Consider the following 19545-nt stretch of genomic DNA (forward strand, 5'->3'; position numbering starts at 1 on the left):
CAGGCAGAAGACTCACCAGAAAAAACTGATTTATTACAAAAAAACCCCAACAAAACACATCTCTGGCACCCTGAAGCGCTGCCTGGGCAGGAGATGCACAGTCTGTGCCATGATGTGGTTCCTGCCCGGTGCTGCCTGGCCCCTGCCTGCATGGATGGTTGTGGTGGGCAGCTCAGTGTGAGTGTCTCAGCTCTGGTGCTGGGGTCACCCCAGGCTGGGGTGTGGGGTCCCACAGTGCAGGCAGCTGCTTGGAGGGAGGTCTCGGGCAGAGTCAGGCAGCGGGGAGCTGGCGCAGGCAGGCTCTGGCAGCATGGAGGCTGTCGTTGGGGGGGCTCTGGCAGCGTGCGACGCTGCTTGAGTCCTGTGGGGTCACTCAGGAGGGGTCTCCCGCGATGTGGGGGCTCCTCAGGCAGGCTCTGGGGTGCTCGGGCAGTGCAGAGGCTGCTTTGGGGGCTCCCCAGAGGTGGGGAGGGGGGTGCAGACTCCAATGTCCTTGGGCAGGTTTCTTGGGCCTCTGGCTGTGCGGGCAGCCCCAGGGGCTGGCTCCGGGGGGTCTCTGGCAACTCACGGGCTGGCTTGGGCAAGCTCCAGGGCGTCAGCGGGCCCGTGCGGCGTGTCCCTGGCAGCACCGCGTCCCCCAGCCGGGGCACGGTGGGCGCTCAGGCGGTGGCGGTGGCGTCGCGGCGGCGGGCGGCCCGCAGCAGGCTCTGCCGCAGCACCGGGTAGAGGCGGTGGCAGCCGTCGAGGCCGAGGCGCAGCGCCTGGGCCCAGGCGTCGGGAGGGCCGCCCTGCCCGCCGCCCAGCACCGCCGACACCTGGTTGAGGGCGGGCAGCAGAGCTACGGTGAGGCGGGCGGCGGCACGCCGCTCCTCGGGCTCCCCGGGCTGCAGCAGCCAGGCCCCGGCGGGCCCGGGGGGCCGGCACAGGGCGCAGCCCACGGCCAGGTCGTACATCTCCACCCCGGCGTCGGCCAGGGCCAGGGCGGCGGCGCTGATGGCGGCGGCCAGCGCGGAGCCGCCGTCCTGCAGCAGCAGAGCGCTGACGGCCAGGCGGGCCCGCGGGTACCGCGCCAGCCGCACCGCCGGTTCCAGCGCCTCCCGCAGCGCCGCCGCCGCCTCCCGCTCCGCCTCCCGTTCGGCCGCCGAGCCCGGCCGCCACCGCGCCCCGCGCCCGGCGAAAGGCGCCCGGTGGAACTCGCAGAGCAGCTGCCCCCCTCCCGCCGCCGCCGCGGGCTCGGCCGCCTCCCGCGGGCCCCAGGCGGCGCACAGCACCTTAGTGCCGCCGCCCAGCTCCACGTAGGCCGAGCCCTCGGCCTGGCTTAGCAGCCCGGCCCGGGCGAAGAGCGGCCGCAGGGCGCAGGGGTCCCGCGGCGCCGCATCCGCGCCCCCCGCCGCCTCCTCCTCCTCCTCCCCCGCCGCCGGCACCTCCCCGGCCGCAGCCCACAGCTCCGGCGGCTGCGACTCCTCCGGGCCCCGCAGGCGGCGGTGATCCAGCGGCATGCTCGGCCGAGAAAACAGCAGGCAGGGACAGGCAGGAGGAGGAGGAGGAGCGCGGCCCGCCCCGCCCCCGTAAGCAGAGCCGAGGCGGCAGCGCGCGGGGCAGGCAGGCTTTATTCATAGGAAAGGCGGGCTCAGCAGCAGGCAGAGAGGACGGGCAGGAGGGCAGAGGGGTGCCGGTGACCCCCCCTAGCCCCGTCAGTTCTTCAGCTCGCCCAGGCGGAGCGTGGCAAAGTCCGTGGCCAGGCGCAGGGCCTCCCGCAGGCAGCCCACGTTCTTGCCCGTGGCCTGCGCTGAGACATCCTTGCCCCCACCTTTGCCGTCCATCAAGGCAGACACCTCCTGCACCCACTGGCTGGCCTTCAGGCCCTTATTTGCGGTCTCCTGGGCAGGAAAAGAAACAAACAAAAAAAAAAAGGTGGCTCAACCTCCACTTAGGGGAGGGTCCACAAGCACGGTACAACAGGACAAAGCGCTTCCAGGTGTGTGTCCTGCGGGCCAGGGGCAGCCCCCCTGCCCCCACGCCTGCAGCCCGATGAGAACCCAAAGCACAAGGGTCGTGGCTCTTGCCAAACCCGCACGAGTTCTGGCTGTGTGGTGTTAGGTAGCTGCTGCCTGGAGGCCCAGAGCCAGGCAGACGCGGCATCTCGGCCTTACCTGGGGCACCTGGCACAGGCAGGTGATTCTGCCAGCTTCGTTATCTACAGTGAAGAGCATGGTGGCAGTCTGGGGGGAGTGAGTCTTGAAGAGCTTCAGAGATTCATTCAGGGCCTGGAGGAGGACAAAGTCATTGCAGCACACCTTCCCCGCGCTCGCAGCGCCAACCCCATGGAACCCACGGAGACCTCCGGGAGCTGGACTTGCATTAAAGCAGCCAGCAGCACCCTGCAGCGCTCCTCCGCCTAAACACAGGACATCTTCACCCTTGGCAAGGGACACAAGCCCTGGCTGAGTCCCCTCACGGCTGCAAGGAGGCAGGAGCGAGGAGCTGCTTTTATTTCCCCACCTGTAGTTATGCAGGACCAGGCAGAGTTAACCCCAAAGCAAGTGAACCTTTGCCCAAGTGGCTGGAGGGGAAAGTGCTCTGTCCCTCGGTGTGAGCTCCCAGCAGGAGGGAGCAGCTGTTCCTCAGCGAGTCAGGAGGACTCAAAGGCAGCATGAAGAAGCTGCGAGGGTTATCGGGCACAGCTGGCACGCTGGAGGAACTGGGGAGACCGCCATGCATCCCGTTATTCCCAAGGAGACCGTCATCCTTTGCTCACCCAGCCAGTACGATGCAGAGCAGAGCCCTGCAGCGAGCAAAGCGGTGCCGCTCCCGTGGGACAGGGAAGAGGCAGCTCTCCGGGCTGCCAGCACCACCATCCCCGGGGATGTGGCCTTCTCCCAGGGAGGACACTGCGTTGGCAGGGCCACAGGAGCGCCCAGCGCTGAGACTCACGGAGAGGAAATTTAAATAGGGTGTTAAAAAACTTGAGGGCTCCAACCTCAGGGCACGATCGGCCCTTGCCGCCGGGCGCTTGCTGGGCTCAGCGCTGCGGCACAGTGCACACAAGGGAGCTTTTATTCACAGCAGAAATCACTTGGAAAGAAACTTAACTCGGGTGTGGAGGAGGGAAGGAGCAGTTTGAGCCCTAGCTGGAGGAGAACTTGACCCATGCTGCAGCAGACGGTGCCCAGGAGCCAGGGAGCAGCTCTCTGTCCCCGCACTCGGCCCAGGACACCCTTTCGAGAGCTGACCTGCAGTGGCCGCGGGCATCACGACCTCCACGGCTTGGCAGAGCTGCTGTTCAGAGTGCCTTAAGCCTGCGTTTTAGCGTCGTGACTGCTGCTGGGTGAGTCTTACTTGGGACACAGTAGGATTTTTATTGGGCCCCCTATCCACCACCAGGTCTGGAAGCTTAGCAAATGGTCAAGACCAGCCACCCCCACCACAAACCCATGTGTTAGTCCAGGAGGTGGGACGCAGGGAGTACCCCAGTGGTCCTCCTCCTCTTCACTAGCCGCTGCTCAGGGCTGGCAGGTGGCAAGAGAGACAGCTCTGTAACGCAGCACCACTGCCCCAAGTGAACAGCGACCACCCAACCGCCCCCCAGTCAGAGGGAAGGTTGTTGAGGAGAGCCCAGACCTTCCCCTACCTTTGCTGAGGCTCCACTCTCCATTTCCATGATGACCAACGGTTGGTTAGGGTGACTCTCAATGACTTGCTTGGTCTTTTCCAGCACCTGAGGACAACAGTGGTCAGATGCTGGAGCACACACATTGCATATGGAGACAAGAACCACCCGGGCAGAGCTTCCCCGCAGGTACAGAGGCCCCCATGGTGCCCCAACACACCCACAGCCCAGCCTGGAGCAGCCTCATGCTGCAGAGCCAGGAACAAAACGTGTTGGCAGGTGGCTGTGTGGCCTCCTCCTCCAGGAAAATCCAGTGGGATCCAGCAGGAAGAAGCCTGCACCCAGGGGCACCGTTAGGGCAGGAGAACCCCAGCTTCCAAGACACGCTGCCAGCGCTTCAACCCAGGGAGCAGACATGGATGTAGTCAAGCCCTGGGAGGGAGCAGGAGAGGCTGAACAGCATGAGGGGCATCCCCACAACTCAGATCCCCTCCACACTGGACACAAGTGGAGCTCCCAGGGGAGCCCCCCGCAGCCCTCTCGCACTGTCCTTTATTCCCATGCAGGGCTCACTCGTTTCTGGATGTCAGCTTTGCTTGCTCGGTCCAGGTCATCCATAACTTTCTTCAGTGCTTTAACAGCCTCTCTCAGTTCATCTTTCTGCCACTGTGGAATAACAGCAGTGGCCAGGGTCTGCAAAACAGGAGTGGGTGAGAGAGTTAAAGGTACTGGTGACCATGGCAGATGGCAGGAGATGCTGCACCACACTCACGAACCTCAAGTGCCTCAACTGGCAGAGCCCAGTAAGCTCTCCTCCTCTCCCAGTGCCCAACAGCCTCAGGCTGCAGCACCCACAGGACACAGGGCTGTCTGGACAGGAGCAGGAAGCTGAACTTGGCCTCATTAATACCAGGCAGTGCTGGCAATCAAGGTGCCATTCACTTTGGGAAGGCAGAGCACTGCTGCGATCCTCACCTCACTGAGATCCGTGATCTCCTTCTGCACATCCTTGTTGGGAGCTGTCTGGACCTTCACCTTGGCCTCCAGGGCTGACAGCAGTTTCCTGAGGCTGTCGACTTTCCTGAGGGCCTAGCAGAATACAATCCCAGTTAAGTCAGGCAGGGAGATTTAGCAGGCTGGGTGCTTGGCCACCCCCATGAGAAGGGGTGAGGAATGCCCCAGGCTGGAGTTCTGTAACTCCTCAGGAAGCAGCAAAGCCAAAGCAGGCAGCACTTGACCAGAACCAGGGTGTGATGCTGGCACAGGTCCCAGGACTCTTCTTTGCCAGAAGGAATGCCAGATTCCCCCCCCGCCAAAAGAAATCCATCTCCTCCACAAACCCCCTCTCTCCCACTCCAGGAAGCACCAGCCCAAGCTAGCCCAGGACCAAAGTCACCTGCCTCCTGCAGCAGAGGACTGGATTCTCAGACTTCACAGCTCTCTTGCCAGCTGCTGAGAGCCCTAGATCTGCAGCCAATTCTGCAAAGCAAGCTCAGCCAACCCTGCAGCCACCTCACAGACCCACCCCAGGCCCTTCTACCACACTAACATAACAGCTACAGCAGAGACTTTCCCCCTTCCCTTCTCTGCTCTCCCCTCTGCCTGTAGCACAGCCGGGGGCCTCCAGCACAGCCTTCGCTAACAGCAGCATCCTTCACCCCTCATACTTCACCCCTTCACTCCCTGGTGCTGAGTACCCAACAGGGATATTGGGCAGATTTCAACAAAAGTAAGCTTGGCACAGGGTTAATACATGGGATTTCACAGAGGATCTCTCCTGTCTCCCCTTACCTTCCGAGCTTCAGCCCCGGTGACTGCAACTATCCTCCGGATGCCTTTAGCAATTGCTTCTTCTGAAACAATCACAAAGGGGCCAGCATGGCTGGAGTTCTGCAAGTGCCTTTGGAAAGAACCCAGAAAGATCCACAACAAGAAAGAGTTAGAAGTCCACCTCTCATCTCAGCAGCAATCAGCATGCAAACAAGAAAACCACCCTGCCAGGGAGATGCAGCAAGTGTGGGGACAGGCAGAAAACCCAACCTAGCTGCTAAAAGGCAAATGAGCGAGGAAAGGGTGGTGAGGGCTATGTGCCCAGCACTGCCAGAGACTATGTGTGTGGGCAGGGACAGCATACAGGCAGTTTCCCTGCCCTGCAAAGGCAGATTTTAAACGTGGCTTGACTCAGGACTGGGAATGCAAAGGCACATCATCACCACCACCTCCAGCTCTGCCCTGGCTGTGCCCAGCACACACCCACAGCACTCACAACAGAACTTGGGCTCCCCAGGGATGCCTTTGCAGCCACCCTGCCACCTTCCCTGGCCTCTCCAGATACTCACGTCCCTCCACAGAACTCAATAGACGTGATGGAGCCCGCGGGGCCAGAGGGGTCAGCCAGCAGCTCCTCTACGGGGATGCCAATCGAGACCACACGGACAGGATCGGGGTAAGTCTCATCAAAAACTGCCCGCAGCCCTTGGATAGCTTTGGCTGTTGCGAGAGGGCAGTCCCGGGCGTACACGGTCTGCAGAGGACAGCAAAGGAATGCAGGTAAGAGCCGGTCCTGTCAGCTGTGACCGAGGGCCTGCATTCTCAGGGAATCCTGACTTCCTCCAAAAGATCCTATAAGCGAAGTCCCGTGCTTCACCTGAGCTGGGGTTTGTTGAGCTACAGTGATCCCAAAGTCATTGACAGATGCCCTATCTTCAAAATTGCCGATACCACTGACTGCTCAGACTCCCCGTGTCCTCCCGTATGTTCGAACTGTTTCTAACCACAGACTCCTGAGCAGAGCACAGGGTCCTCCAGGGTCTGTTCTGACACAGGGCGGGCAGCAGGCAGAGCAACTCTCTCACCACTGAGGACACATCACTGAGGTGTACACTATAAATCCAGCACAGCCTGCAAAACTACTCTGCCAAACTTCTTGGCTCTGGTAGCTAATGTGACACTACAGCAGGCATGAAAACACTTCAACCCTAGAGAGGGCTCAGTACCAATGAACAGAGCACGTTACAAATCTTCCCACTCAAAATCCTCTGAGGCGACGCCAATCTGTGCATAGCACTGCATCAGCAGCTCAGAAGATTCCTGCTGGGCCAAACTCCCAGCAGCCCAGGTCATCCAAAAGCTTGACTCAAGGTATTTTTTTCCCCCCTGAGTATATCCAACCTGGCAGCCGTACCCACCTTCGCCTCCTCAATCATCTGGTTGGCAATTCCTTCGACTTTCTTGATTTCCTGGGTCGACAAGGCTCCCTTGGCTGTGAAGTCGAACCGCAGCCTGTCTGGCGCGACCAGCGACCCTCTCTGGTCAGCTTCCCCCAACACCGAGCGCAGGGCAAAGTTGAGGATGTGGGTGGCTGTGTGGTTGCTCATGACTGGCCTCCGCCTAGTCTGATGGAGGAAGCCACTGTTAGATGGGGTCCCCCACTGCAGAGCCAACATCACCTCTAGCAGCCGAAGTGGAGCTTAACTTGCTGATCCAACAGAAACTGAAACTAGCTCAGGAGACCAGAAACAACTTATCACACTTGCTGCCTTGGAGCCTCGGCTAAGGGAGCAGGACATTCCCCACCAAATTTGTGCATGGCTTTTCCCTGGCAGTCCCCTTGTTGGGCCTGTCTGGACAGAGGCCAAGGACAGACTAGGTCACAGGCAGTGATCTCTGCTCCTCAGCAGGGAAAGCCTTCCCTCTTGCTCCAAAGGTGCTGCCTCTATAGGGAAGGGAAATGCATTCTGCAGACTAGGTTCAATCCAGCAGGCTGAGCCCAGGTGAGCAATGTCTACAGTGGGGCAGACAACCCAGGCTCTCCACTGTCATCCAAAACACAGTGGGGCACCACACATGTTCTACCTCCCAGTTGTGACCCAAAATGTGTTTCTGCGGCTGATCAGCAAATGCCAGTGAGTGTGACTCTGAGCCAGCTTGGCACTACCTGCCTCGTGGTAGGAGAAAGCCCAGTGCCAAACTGGGAAGGCCTGAGTCAGCCAGACTGGAAGGGCCACAGTGCTTGTCTGCATCATGTGCCACAGGGAGAACGGGCCCCAAACACCAGGCCCCCAGAGTGGCACCGATGAAAGAAAGGAGACAAAATCCAGGGACAAGATGAGGCCACGTGTTATGCCATGTCTTAACTCACCTCATCAATACACAGGTGGACCTGATCTCCTACTTTCAAGCTTCCATATAGAGTTCCTATGTGAAGCACGTAGCCTCCTCGGACCTGCACATTCTTCACTGTGAATTCTGTTTTCTGTACAAAGAGGGAAATGCACCTAGTGAGCAGGGTGAGAGGCCAAGGGGAGACAGAGAGTCCAGCCAGAGGTCTGAGCTGCAACTGGAAAGGCCTCAGCTGAGAGCCAGACTGGCGTGTGATAGGAGAAGGCCGAGTGTCCCCAGGCACAGTACGCAGGGCCGCAAAGCGGAGAAGTGAATGAAGGTGGGGCATGGCTGTGGGGCACAGCAAAGCTGAAAGAGCTCCCCGCCTCAGCTCCCCATCACGGCTTGAAAGCACTGTCCTCTGCCCAGCAATCCCAGCACCACCACCACAGGCACCCAAGTTCTGGCAGCAGCCTGACGCTGCAGCACAGAGTCCAGTTCCCCAGGAAGTAAGAGGAACAAAACTCCAGCACATCTGTGCCATGCTGCACTCCTGAAAAAGAAACCTGTGCAATGCCTGACGCCTGCCATGGACAGAAAATTGCTGGAGCTTGCTTGGCCCCTTCTCCTCCTCTACCCAGGCCCCAGGTCAGACTGAGTCTAGCAAAAGGCCCACTCACATCCTCCCTGCCGTCGTCGTCGTCGTCCTTGACCATGTAGCCCTCGTCATAGATCTGCCCACCCTGCTCGGCATAGAAGCAGGTCCGGTCCAGCACTATCCCACACTCCTGGCCAGTGGACACCTCCTTCACAAACCTCTTCTCCCTGCGGATGGCTTTCACTGTGGCCATGAGGCTCCCAAAATCTGTCACCGGGACGACAGGCAGTGTCAGTAAAATAGGAGAACCTTGTAGACACCACATGGGAGCAGAAGGTCATAGCAACACCACCAGCTATTGCAGGAGCTCGTGGCAGCTACCACATTTGCAGGGGGTAAGGAGAAAGAACTAGGGCAACAGTTATTTGGGTAAGAGGGAATTTCATTCAGTGCTCTCCAAGGAAGGTACTGTCACTTCTTTCCACACCTATGCAGTAAAAGTCAGCAACACACATGGCTACAAGTCTGTGGCCTCTTGAACCTCCACCAAATCAAAGAATTAGCAGGAAGAGCCAGAGCAAGTGACCCAAGGACCCTAGAACAGACCAAGCAGAAACTGCAGTCTCCTGTGGTACTAGCAAAGGAGCAGCTGAGAAACACAAACAGGAGTGTGGAGACATAAAGCTGCAGGGAACTGGAATCCCCTTCAGCTGGCAACAATGGACCTGAACAGTACCACAGCCCTTGAACAGTCTGTCCTTCCCTTTCCCTGCTTGACTTGTAACAAGCACACTATTCACCTGTGCACATTCCCACTCCCACCTCCATGTCCCAGGAAAGGTGAGCCTGGAGGGGATCTTGCTGAGGTACATGCCAGTAAAGATTTGGCAGCAGAGCATGATTCTGAGAAGGTTCTTTTCATACCATAGGTACCACTTAGATCTGAAGTATAGCTGTATTTTGGCGAGTCGTCGGTCACCTCCAGCCCTTCGGCCCTTAGCTCTTCGATGGCATAGATGTCCAGCATGAGGAGGTCCTCTCCTCCAGCACCCTTGCCCTGGGATTTGAGCTGCCAATGACAAGCACCAAGATTTGAGAAAACCCACCTCAGTGCTGGCCCATGCCTAGTTGCACACCCCATTTGCATCCCTTAGAGCTCCTTGGTTTAGAGCTTTGCCCTGGGAAGCTGTGTGCCAGCAGCTTCCTGGAGTGCTCCTGTCTCTTCTGGCTTCAGAGCAGGCTGTTCCAGTGCTACCAGCACACAGACAAAGCAGGCCTGAGCCCAGCAAAGGCAAGGCAAGTAGCCACCCAGCTGGGCAACGCCACTCCCTGCTGCTGCAAAAAACATGCTGGGAGAGGCACCCACGTTGCAGGCCTGCCTGGACACTGCTCTGCAGACAGGGAAGTCCCCGACTTCCCTATCCAGAACCAGACAGTGGGGAGGTGCTCCCAGCACTCCACTAACTCCGAAGGCTGAGCTCGATGCCCCAGGCCTCACAGTGCTAGTGAGAAAAACCAGCCCCAGCTGCACAGAGAAGACACGTCCCACAACACCTGCGGTGCCATGCCCTGGTCTTTCCCACAGGACACTGGGGCACACGAGGTGAACAGACCCAGTAAGAAAGGAGCAGACTCATGACTGCAAACTGCAAGGAAGGGAATCCACCCTGCCCACTCGTAGACCAGCTTCCCCTGGAGCTGTTACCTACCTGTGCATTTTTCCGCTCTTCTTCAAAGCCCTCCATGTCCACAACAAGGCCCTTCTCCTCTGCAATCAGCCCAGTGAGATCAGCAGGAAAACCGTAGGTGTCATACAGCAGCCAGGCAGTATCACCTTTAGAGAAAAAGCAGAGCAGTCAGCGCTCCTGTTCCACAAGACACTGCACCTTTCCCTGCTCTCCGACTGGCTCTGTCCCACCCAGCTGGCTCTGCACTGTGGCAGGACAGAGAACAGTTCTGGTGAACATGAACATTGAACAGGCTCCTCTCTGGCAGCACAGAGATCCCACTATCATGTTGTGTCTGGGCACCTCAGGAACCTGAGCAAGTGAACACAGGCCAGAGGAGAGGCAGGTGGCCCAGCTCTGAGCGATGGTCTTTTGACTCCAACTCTGTCTCCCCACATCTTCCACCATCTCTCAGTTCCCAGCACAGCTGAGCCCTAACTCAGTCCCAGACAATAAATGCCTTCTGGTGCATCCAGACAGAAGTCACAGCCTTACCAGGGATGATTTTACTGTTCCCCAGGCTCTGGATCTTCCTGTCCAGGATGCGACGTCCTCTGCTGAGTGTTTTCAGGAACTGATCCTCCTCTTCATTGATAATGTCCTTCACCATATCCGGGTCCTTCTTCAGCTCAGGAAATGCACCTCCCTGCAGACCCAAGACAATTAGTCCTTCAGCACGGAGATCTGCATGCTGCGGCAGATACAGTGCAGCAGGGGAAGAACTTACCAGTGACTGCACCACCACGTCAACCAGCGTAGCAAAGAAACCTTTGGGGGCATTGAGCTTCTCATGGGAGTAGCGCACAGCCCGTCGGAGAATCCGCCTCAGCACATACCTAGGGAAGAGCAGAGCCCCTCATGCAAACGTTACACCTCTGAGTTGTTCTCAGGGAAACAGCATCCACCTACCAGCAACCCCCTCCCAGGACCAAGAGCACAGGGTCTTCTCCCCACATTTTCTCTCAAGTAGCTGCTCACAGCAGCAGCAAGCCAGAGGTGAGGTGCCGGTCCTCAGCTCTGTGACCCAGAGTCACTGTGTGCTGAAGAGTCACAGAATCATTCAGGTTGGAAAAGACTCTTGGGACCATCGAGTCCAACCCTCAGCCCTACTCTACAAAGTCCTCCCCTACCCCACATCCCCCAACAGCTCATCCAAATGACCCTTAAACACACCCAGGGATGGTGACTCCACCCCCTCCCTGGGCAGCCTATTCCACTCTCTGACCACTCTTTCTCTGAAAAATTTTTTCCTCATGTCCAGTCTGAACCTCCCCTGTTGCAGTTTAAAGCCGTTCCCTCTTGTTCTGTCACTAATCACCTGTGAGAAGAGACCAGCACCAACCTCTCTACAATGTCCTTTCAGGTAGTTGTAGAGTGATGAGGTCTCCCCTCAGCCTTCTCCTCCTTGAACTAAACAGTCAGTCCTCTGAGTCCAGCAGTACCCAGAGCACAACCCCTTGGCTCAAATTTCATTCTTTTTTTTGACAGCAGCACTGCACCAAGCAAGGTTTTGTGCTTGTCTGCCCAGTCTTGTCTGCCCATTGTCCTTGGGGGCTGACACAGCAGGACTGGTACTCACAAGAACCCGACCAGTGTGTCTCGGCCTTTTGGGTGGACCTTGCTACAGGGATTCAAACGTCAAACATACCGAGCAAACACTCTGCTATCCATTGCTTTAATGACAAATTCAAAGACATCTCAGAGACACGGGAGATCCCAGCCCCCTCAGGGAAGCCGTGCTGAACGGAATGAGAGCAGAAGCAATGCAGCAGCTCCCTTCTTACCCTCTGCCAGTGTTGTCAGGTCTACCCCCATCAGAGAGGGCCAGCGTGATGGTCCGTGCATGGTCAGCCAGCACGCGGTAGGCCATGTCTATACCGTCAGCATCCTCAGCACCAACCTGCCCCGTGTACGGCCTCGCACCTGTGCCCTGCACAGAGAGGAGAAGGTGGTGGGCAAAGGGGACAGTTATGGACAGTGGGGACCAGCAACACGGCAGAACAACAGGGAAGTGCCTCAGAAGCCAACGCCATCCCACTGCCCACAGCCACCCAGGAGGCATACTCCTCTTGGGAAGAGGTGACTCGGTAAAGCCAGGGAAGACACAGAGCTGAGAGGCTCTACAGGATGCCATGGCCTGCACTTCCAGGGCCAAAGGATCTCCAAGACCCATGGGAAGAAAAGCCAATTTATCTCAACATTAAGAGCCCAGGGCAAAAGAGAGAGGGAGAGAGGTAGAGTGCAAGGAAATCATCCATTTTGCACACTGGCTCAAGGACTCTGGCCTGGCATTAACCTGCCCAGCCAAGAAACTTTCCAAATTCTGTCACATGGGAGACGGTCCCAGCTTCCCTCTTTCAGGGTGTTTTTATCCATACCCAAGGGAAAGATACTGCTGTAAGCAGTGCCTGCACGTGGTGCAAAGCTCACACCATGGGCATGGTCCCTACAGCCAGGCTCCCAGCAAACCGCAGGAAGGCAGACAAGGACACATGGGCTGTGTCTGGCCCTCTAATTCCAGCTCTGGAGCTCTGCACCTCATTCCTCAGAGGCAGCAGGAACCTGGGCTCTTCTCCCTGCATTTTTTCTGCAGCCAGGAAGCTCTGCCTCTTCCACGGAGGAGGAAAAAAAAAAAAAAAAAGGCTTGGAGATGCACACAGAATTCCCAGCACTGGTAACATGGTCCCCATCCAGGAAGATGCAGCAACAGCACACTGGTTCTGCAAATGACTGTCATGATTTATGGCAAAGACCTTCTCAATCAGGGGATTTTCTACAGATCAGCATGCTCCAGGTGGGAGACTGAAGGACAAACTCTGATTCTGGGTTAGCAGCACCGCGTGCTCTCTAGCACACGGCAAAAAGACGGCGCTTGGCCTTACGGGACCGCAGAGTGTCTCCCACTCGGGGAGGACCAAGGAGTGAACCATCGGGGCAGTTCACAGAAACATCTGGGAAAGCTGCACCACTCGCTGTTCTGTGTTTTCCCCTGGAAACACGCCCCAAGGCAGCCATCGCTGTGCCAGCCTTCATTCCTACCCTCAGCATGAGGCTCACAGCAGCTGGGGAGGCAGAGACCAGCCCCAAGGATCTAACTCCTCAGGGATTCAGGGAATGGATGCAGCTGGGCCAGGCCCAGACTCAGACCCAGACTCCCCCATTCGTACCTTCTGGATGGCTTCAAAGTAAGGAAGGAAAAGGTCAGTGTCATAGTTGGACATCTTGTTCTGCAGCACAGAGACCAGCCTCTCCAGGCCCATCCCAGTGTCAATACTTTTCTTGGGAAGAGGTTTCAGTGTCCCATCAGCTTCCCTGCCCAGCCACAAAAAGAAAGATGAGCTGTTATGGATGGAGGCTCTGCAAGGGCAACCCCATCTCTCTCCTCTTCTCCATGAGATTTTGTTCTATCAGATTTATGATATAAGCCCATACACAAGCCACACAAAGGACAACTTTGATAAAATACAGTTATCAAGACCCTCGGTGAAAACTTAGACCCAGGGAAGGATGACACTTATTCCCTTCTGAACTCCTAGCAGATGAGCTGAGAAAATATTTCCAGTCTGGCCCAAAGCCAGCGTGACCAGCCTCTTCTGTACAGGTGGGTCAGGGGACAGAGCATCACAAGATGCACAGCTCCTGGACAAGAGGGAACGGTGAGCAAGCCAGGGGCAGCTACAACAGCACACAGTCCGAGCAACCCCTCACACCGAGCTGGAACAGCCTGGGGAGGGAAGCAGGTCTCACTCACCTGTTAAACTGTATGAACACCAGGTTCCAGATCTCCAGGACGTTGGGATCATCCTGATTGACCAGGTGGGAAGCATCTCTGTCCCCAATGCGGTCATAGTGGATCTCGCTGCAAGGGCCACAGGGGCCTGTGTCTCCCATTTCCCAGAAGTTATCCTTCATATTGCCAGGCAGAATCCTGCCCTCAGCCAGCCTGCAACAAGAAACTCTTACTGAACAACAGAGACTAACAGCAAGGCAAGAATTCCCCAAACTAAGGGCTACTCCAGACAAACCTCAGCTCACTAATTCCCTGGATAAGCAGATGAATTGTCAGTCTTGAGGCAGACCAATCCAAGAGCCTAACTCTCAGGATCCCTGCTGAGGAGGATCAAGTGAACACTGGCGCCTGGCACTTGTCCCAGGTGGAGTCAGAGGCCTACACACCACCTCAGCAAAGCCACCAGCAAGATGACAGGTTGAAGTGCTAAGCCTTGGACAACAGGCCCAAGCCAGAGCTGACCTGTAGATGAATCCTGTATATTTTATAACTGATAACCACTGTGCTAGTGGGCATTGTACTAGGTTATAACAACCCACTTATGCTGATGTAAAAAGTGCTAAAATGTTGAAATACTGCAGCCTGAACAACAGGCCCTGAGCCGAAGCTGCTAACTTAACATGTAGTCATTAACAAAATATGTAAACTCACTAGTGAAAGATGCAGCTTAGACAGAATATAATCAGTAGTGAGGATGAAAGGCCGAGAGAATGTATCCAACTTGCCTTTCTCAGCCTTGTTCAAGGCTGAGAACCCAAGTATTTGGCCTTGTTGTAAACTCCCTTGGTTTCCCCCCACCAAGCCCTGGCCAGGCTTTGGGTGGAATCCAACAGGACAATGAAACCAGAAATTTTCCACTCAAAGCAAAGGTGCCAGTTATTCTGCCTTGCTGATTTTTGGTACATAAGGCTGGACCCGCTCGCAGCGACTTTGGATGCCTCAGCTACGGGTGGAGGCACCGCGTAGGATTTCCCACTCGCTGGGAAAGGCTCAACAAATCCTCGCTGCACCCGGGGCTGCCCAGCGCCTGCGGGGCTGGATGATGGAAACGGGTGCAAGTGGGGATGGATCTTTCTTAATCACCATTCTCTCTCTCTCGTGTAGTAATGATTTGATGCATTACCCTGTATTTTCCTATTTGTGGCTTTGGTGCACTATTCTGCCTTTTCTTACTGCATGTTTTCTGTAGTACTCTGTTACATTATTTAGTTATCCCCAGTAAAATACACCTACTCTTTTCACTCTGGTGTCTGAGTTTAACTGGTATCCTTAATCAGCAAAACACACGTGGATCTCTGACTTTTAATACATGCGAGGCAGGTCTGGCCCCACAGTGCAGAGGTGTGTCATGGGGTCAGCGGCATGTTTCAGAGGGGACTACAGCCCCAAGACCAAAGGTGTCTTTTCACTGCTACATCAAGCTTTGGCCCACCCACAGCCTGAGTGCTGAGGGCGGTTCTTGCTTCCTTATCTCAAGGGTGAGGTAGAAGCAGCACATGTATAGAGGAGGGCGACTAAAACGACCTAGGGGTGGAACAGCTGCCTTAGGAAGAAAGTATAGAAAAGAGTAGGACTCTTCAATCTGGAGAGGACAAAGCTGGGTGGGAGACTACAACTGAGACTTAGAAAAACCCAACACGTTCGAAACAGAAGCAGATGTACTCTGAAGGAGGAGGGCCCAAAACAGAGGCTAAGGGGAATCGATGATGGTGGATGCTGGGAGGGGAGGAGGTAAATAGAGTGCAGGCCACAGTCAGGCATGCCTGCTTTCCCTGAACAGCATCTTCTCAACTGCTGTCAGAGGCAACACACTGGGCTGCACAGACCACTGATCTGACCTAGCAGAGCACTTATGTTTTTAAGCTTACACAAGAGATTTTGAAATGAAAAGTCTCAGTAGCTTCTATCTAATACTTTGTACTTCCCTTAGGTATTGCAGCTCCACCACCCTGCAAACATTATTTGTGACACTTCACTTTTGCTAAAACCTCTTGTTATATGTGCTCTGCCACATAACACATGCCATCTTTCTCTGAAATGACGACTGCTCATCAAAACATGAACCTTTCTCAGTTAAAGGCCTTACCCCAAATTCAACCATATCTGCTTGCACTCCAGGTCTGGTTGTAGTCCTGCAGCCTCATTTCCACCAAAGTAGGTGACGTAGAGTCTTTCAGCAGGGATGCCAAACTCCTTGGTGAGAAGGTCCAGTGCCAGTTTACAAGCAAGCTCCTGCAGAAGGAAAGGTGGGGTGAGCAAGCGAATGCAAAGAGAGTTTCTCTTCACCATGCAAAGTGCTGGCTACTGTAGGTATCAGCAGCTAAAGAGCCAAAAACTTTCAGACTTTTAACATAAGAAAGAAGCAAATTAATATATGCAGTGAACAGGGCACAGGAAACATCTCATATGGCTTTCCAGATGCAGCCAAGTTAACTCCTAGCATGTTCACTGCCCCCCCCAAAGCCTTTTAATTCTGCTGTTATTCTGTATTCTTACCATCCTCTGACTTTAAACACTACGCTATCAAGCAGCTTGGGAAAGGACATCATTATTTTATGATCACTCCTGTCTGAAGATCCATCATGGTCACACAGCACATGCAAATCCCCACAGCTCCAGTACAGCCACTAAAACCTCTGCCCGAAGACTCCAAACTGGCAGAGTTAACATAATCAGCTTTGTAAACCTTAAGTAATTAATCTCAAAACATTCTGCAGGGTCGGGGCAGCTTCCAAGCTCATTTATTCCAAAGAAGCCACACACACCTCAGGAACCATCCTGTGCAAAGATATTCTCTCTCCTCTTGGCAACTGCTCTGCGGAGTTCATAGAGACAGGTAAGTTTGTGCAAGAGATTCAGAGCTGCACCTAGCTTGTTTTACCTTGAAATAATCCCCAAAGGACCAAGACCCCAACATCTCAAAGAAGGTGTGGTGGTAGACGTCTTTCCCAACATCATCCAGGTCATTGTGCTTGCCCCCTGCTCGGATGCACTTCTGAGTGTTGGTGGCTCTGTTCAGCTTGGCGAGCGGGTGTGAGGGGTCAATAGTATTGAGGAAGATGGGTTTGAACTGAGAGGAAAGAAAAAAGGACAATCAAGAAAAGCACTAAGAGACTGTTTTCAAACACTGCAAACAACAGCAAGGCAGTAAGTGTTGTCCACATCACGATACCACTAGCCTGGACGTATCCAAGGCAGCTTGTGGAGACAAGAAGCCTGCTGCCTCCTGTCTGAAGAGGCTGCAGCACTGCCTATAACTTAGCACTCACACACAGGCACGTGCTCCTGGAGCCCACCTAACCCCAGGACTTGCAAAGGGACTGAAAGTAACCAGATTCCCAGCTGAAAAAAAGTCAGTGAAAACTGTGTGTTGACCTCCAGCAGAGCCTTTTCAGCAGCCCAGCCTCGACCACTCTTTAAAGACACTGTTAGTCATTTGAGCCAGGACTAGCTGTGGTACAAAGGGTCAAGGAAGGGAGACTGGCAGCGTTCCCATCGCTGCACAGTCAGCCCAGCAGACACAGGAACCTCTTCCACTGCTCTTGCCAATTTTGCAAGAGCACAGAGGACTCCAGCAGACACGCTAACCACCTCTTTGTGACCAGAAGAAAGATGGAGAAAACAACCATAATTTTCCACGCAAACAGCTCTGCAAACAGCTTCACAGGTTTCAACTGCTACAGGATATGTTCATAAGGACAACAGTGGGAATCCTACCTGATTCATACCAGCGTTGGCAAAGAGCAGTGTGGGGTCGTCCAGGGGGATTGTAGAAGAGGAGTGCACATAGGTATGCTTGTTTTCCTTGAAGAAGTCAATAAACCGTTGCCGGATCTGGCTAGCTGTTAGCGTAGCTTCCATCTTGAAGCTGCAAGTCACAGCTGTCCAAAGCAAGCGGAAGGGAAAGCGGCAAGGCCTTGGTGCAGTCTGAAGAAACAACAAACAAGGCTCTTGCATGCTGTCACCTCAAGCGATAACATCAGGATCATTGCCTCCATCTCCTAAAAGGGTCTCCTCACACTGGTAAGTACTGACTCCTCAGTTCAACCATCAGTCTGCCCCAAAGAGTGCTGGCCTAACGCCAAACTTCCTCTCCCCCAACCTCCCTGATTTCTGGAGTTCTACCTCAAGTTACCTGTTCTTTGAAGACATGTGGTTTTAGAATACCAAGTTCACCTGGATACCGAACTTCCTAAGAGATTGTGTTTTCTTGCTGAGAACATGCGGAGGGAAGGGACTGTCAATTCCTAAAATCATTCAAGGTGATTAAGTCATAGCTGGGTTTGGAAATGACCTCTGGATATCGCCTTGTCCATCCCCCCTGCTCAAAGCAGGGTCAACTCCAGGGATGCCTGGAGACCTTCCCTGAGAGGAACCGCATCACCACATGCACACCAAAGACAGGTGACAGTTGAAGGTGAGCACCTCCTGCATATCCTAACGGGTACATAAAGCTGTCCCCTGCCAACGGAGCGCAATGCGGTTCCCTCAAGGGCCAATTCCCCACACGTCCAGGGCCAGCGAGTGGTCGGAGGTAAGGACTCGGCGCAGCGGCGGCTCCCGGGCAGGGCAGGGCCTCTGCCCAGACATCACCCGGTCTCGAGTGCCCAAGGAGAGGCGAGGGCACTGCGGGTGCCCGGCCGCCCTGCGGAGGGCCGCCCAGAGCCGGCAGACAGGCATCCATCCCGCCGCGGCCCGGGCGGAGGACAGAGACCGGGGCACCGCCACCCTCCCGCCCCTCACCGCTGCCCGCCCCGGCCACCTGCCCGCCTGCCCTGCCAGGCCGCCTGCCCTCGGGCAGGAGGAGGTGGCCGCGCCGTGGAGGCAAACCGCAAAGGCCGGTGTCCCCGGCAAAGGCCCCTCGGGCCCTACCTCCCGGCCGCCGCCGCCGCCACCCCTCGCTCCCGCAGCACCGGCCCCGCCGCAGCGCCCGCTCCGCCCCGCCTCTCCCCGGCGCAACGCCGTGCGCCAGCTCCCGATTGGCTGCCGCGGCCGTCGCTCCGGATCAGCCCCGCCCCCTCCTCGCGGCCGGCCTTAGGGGTGGGCCGTCCGCCGGCTGATGCAATGACGGGACGCTGCGGTCACGTGACGCGACCGGGCTGAAGCCGGGCAGGGAGCCGCCATTTTAGGAGTGCCAGCTATGCTGCGGGGCGGCACCGACGGGGCTGGGCTCATAAGGGCCCTGCGGCCCCTCCTCACTGTAGGCACAGTGACGCTGCAGTACCATGAGGCCTGGGCCCACCTGGCGTGGCCTTACTTCCCTGGAGGCAGGCTGAGGCCTTGGCTGCTGGTGTGGAGTGAGCAGGGGGCTCTAAAAGACTCAGGCCGAGAAGGGCGTGTGAGGGAGAGGGAGCTGTCTGGGGATGGTGGGTGAGGTGACTTGCTGGAGTGCTGACCAAAGCCCCACAGGCTTTCCTGTTGGGGGACGTAATGGCTGCAAGGCCTTTACAAGGGTCTGAGGGGCAAGGTCATGGCTGAGATGCAGGGAGGGGTTTTACTCCATGGTGAACATGCTCTGGTCATACCCCTGGGGAGCTGATGGGGTAGGAGTCTGCAGTCCAAGGCTAAGAGACACAGTATGTACACAGAGGAGGTGTCACACTGACAAAAAATTCACTGTGAGGATAGTAAGCATTGAAATGGTGGCCCAGGGAGACTGTGGGGTCCTTGGAGGTTTCTGAGGTCTGGTTCAAGCTCTGGGCAACCTGATGTGAAGTTA

At 56.1% G+C, this 19545-nt stretch overlaps 2 protein-coding genes across 2 annotated transcripts; both read right to left on the reverse strand.

The window, feature by feature from the left end:
- Nucleotides 1–12: 12 nt before the first annotated feature.
- On the reverse strand, nt 13–1591 carry EXOSC6 (exosome component 6). Its single transcript, XM_074839752.1, has one exon. It carries the CDS (start codon nt 1497–1499, stop codon nt 660–662), a length of 840 nt encoding a protein of 279 aa, XP_074695853.1. The 5' UTR covers nt 1500–1591; the 3' UTR covers nt 13–659.
- A 1-nt stretch (nt 1592) lies between these two features.
- AARS1 (alanyl-tRNA synthetase 1) lies at nt 1593–18765 on the reverse strand. Its single transcript, XM_074839716.1, has 21 exons — nt 18699–18765; nt 17544–17753; nt 16708–16896; nt 15913–16058; nt 13788–13979; nt 13204–13348; nt 11821–11966; nt 10764–10872; nt 10532–10682; nt 10019–10143; nt 9234–9378; nt 8392–8576; nt 7752–7865; nt 6799–7005; nt 5950–6134; nt 5402–5510; nt 4586–4699; nt 4184–4303; nt 3632–3718; nt 2154–2267; nt 1593–1880 (listed from the first exon to the last, which is right to left on the reverse strand). Exons 2-21 carry the CDS (start codon nt 17685–17687, stop codon nt 1695–1697), a joined length of 2913 nt encoding a protein of 970 aa, XP_074695817.1. The 5' UTR covers nt 17688–17753; nt 18699–18765; the 3' UTR covers nt 1593–1694.
- Nucleotides 18766–19545: the final 780 nt, after the last annotated feature.

Source organism: Strix aluco, chromosome 14 (assembly GCF_031877795.1).
Source record: "Strix aluco isolate bStrAlu1 chromosome 14, bStrAlu1.hap1, whole genome shotgun sequence".
Classification (NCBI taxonomy): Eukaryota; Metazoa; Chordata; class Aves; order Strigiformes; family Strigidae; genus Strix; species Strix aluco.

Bases quoted from the DNA above. Each gene is read 5' to 3' on its own strand.
- EXOSC6 (XM_074839752.1), bottom strand. From the start codon at position 1,499: ATGCCGCTGGATCACCGCCGCCTGCGGGGCCCGGAGGAGTCGCAGCCG.
- AARS1 (XM_074839716.1), bottom strand. From the start codon at position 17,687: ATGGAAGCTACGCTAACAGCTAGCCAGATCCGGCAACGGTTTATTGAC. The intron at 16,897-17,543 runs GTAGGATTCCCA...CTTTCCTCTCAG, and splicing joins CCAACGCTGGTATGAATCAG to TTCAAACCCATCTTCCTCAA. The intron at 4,700-5,401 runs GTAAGGGGAGAC...GTATTCTGCTAG, and splicing joins CCGGGGCTGAAGCTCGGAAG to GCCCTCAGGAAAGTCGACAG.